Genomic DNA, 1,344 nt, shown 5'->3' with positions numbered 1-1,344 from the left:
TTTATCACTTTTTAATATCTCTTACAGTAACTGAGATTATTGACCTCAAAATTAAGAGTTCAAAAATCGCTCATTTGGCCAACTAACTTAGAGCCCATTTATCGGGGTCTGTGTAAGATATCAAAATTTTGCCAGCTGATAAAATATTAGTGATAACGTGATAAGCATTTTATCAGTTGACAAAATTTTCATAGCTCCCACAGGAGCCGAGATAATTGAGCTCAAATTTAAGGACTCAAAAATTGCAAATTTTTCTTCAAGCCTCTACTTTAAGCGCAATTATCTCGGCTCCTATGAAAGCTATGAAAATTTTGTCGACTGGCAAAATGTTACTGATATAATGATAAATATTTTAACAGTTTATCACTTTCTGATATCTCTTACAGTAACCGAGATAATCGAACTCATTGTCTTCAATTAAAATAAAAGCGATTTTCAGTTCGAACTAAAAAAATTCAAGCGCGGCAAAAAGGGTGCCGTCATTCAGCAGCTGGACCAAGTCCATCAGAATTTCATGAGATATAAATTGCTCATGCTTCGCTATTCGGAGTATTTGGTCCCAGGATCTGAGGAGAAAAAGAATGCAGAGGAGGCGATTGCGAAATTGGAATCAGTCACACAGACGGTTAATCAGAAGATGGGCCTACCAACGACTGATGATTTGACGAAACTGTATTATCGGTTTCAGGTGAGAATTTGATGGGAAGAGAGTGCGAAATTTGAATTTGGCGCGCGATTTTGGTCATAGAATATGTGAAAAACGACTGATTTTGCACTATGAGGTTGTTTTACCATGGTGGCCGAACTTTTGCAAGTTACGTGTTCTAGGCCATAATGTCAAAATTACCTAGAAATGACTTCATATTCACCTGTTGGGTTTCTAAGCCACGTTAACATGGTGGCCTAGTAAAATCAACTTGCAAAAGTTAGGCCACCATGGTGAATTACCTAGAATTGACCTTACATTTACCGGATATGTTTTCCAGGTAATTTATCATGATGGCCTAATTATTCTAGGCTGTAAAAGTTAATGGCCTAAAAATTTCCATTTGCAAAAATTAGGCCGCCATGCCGAAATGGCTTAAAAGCACACCACGCGGTTTCTAGGCCATTTCTAATTTACTTTAGCATGATGGCCAAGAAAACTCAACTTGCAAAAGTTAGGCCACCATGTCAGAATGGCCTAGGAAACACAATAGGAAACACAACAGTTGAATAACAAGTCCTTTTTAGGTCATTTTAGCATGGTGGCCTAACTTTTGTAAGTAAGGGTTTTCTAGGCCACCAACGTTTATAGCCTAGAAATGATCTCATATTCACCTTATGGTTTTTAGGTCATTTCAG

At 37.6% G+C, this 1,344-nt stretch overlaps 1 protein-coding gene across 1 annotated transcript in view; it reads left to right on the top strand.

Annotated features, from left to right (window-relative positions):
* Positions 1-1,344, top strand: part of Cbr-tag-77 — a gene marked incomplete at both ends in the record, with an annotated part of 20,323 nt that overhangs the window by 15,648 nt on the left and 3,331 nt on the right. Inside the window, one exon of the mRNA XM_045236159.1 lies at positions 440-688. Coding sequence (XP_045095754.1) covers positions 440-688 — 249 coding nt within the window. The remainder of the gene's footprint in view (positions 1-439; positions 689-1,344) is intronic.

The sequence above is a fragment of the Caenorhabditis briggsae genome (assembly GCF_000004555.2).
Source record: "Caenorhabditis briggsae complete genome, chrIV, whole genome shotgun sequence".
In the NCBI taxonomy this organism is placed as follows: Eukaryota; Metazoa; Nematoda; class Chromadorea; order Rhabditida; family Rhabditidae; genus Caenorhabditis; species Caenorhabditis briggsae.
This window is presented reverse-complemented; position numbering and strand designations above follow the sequence as displayed.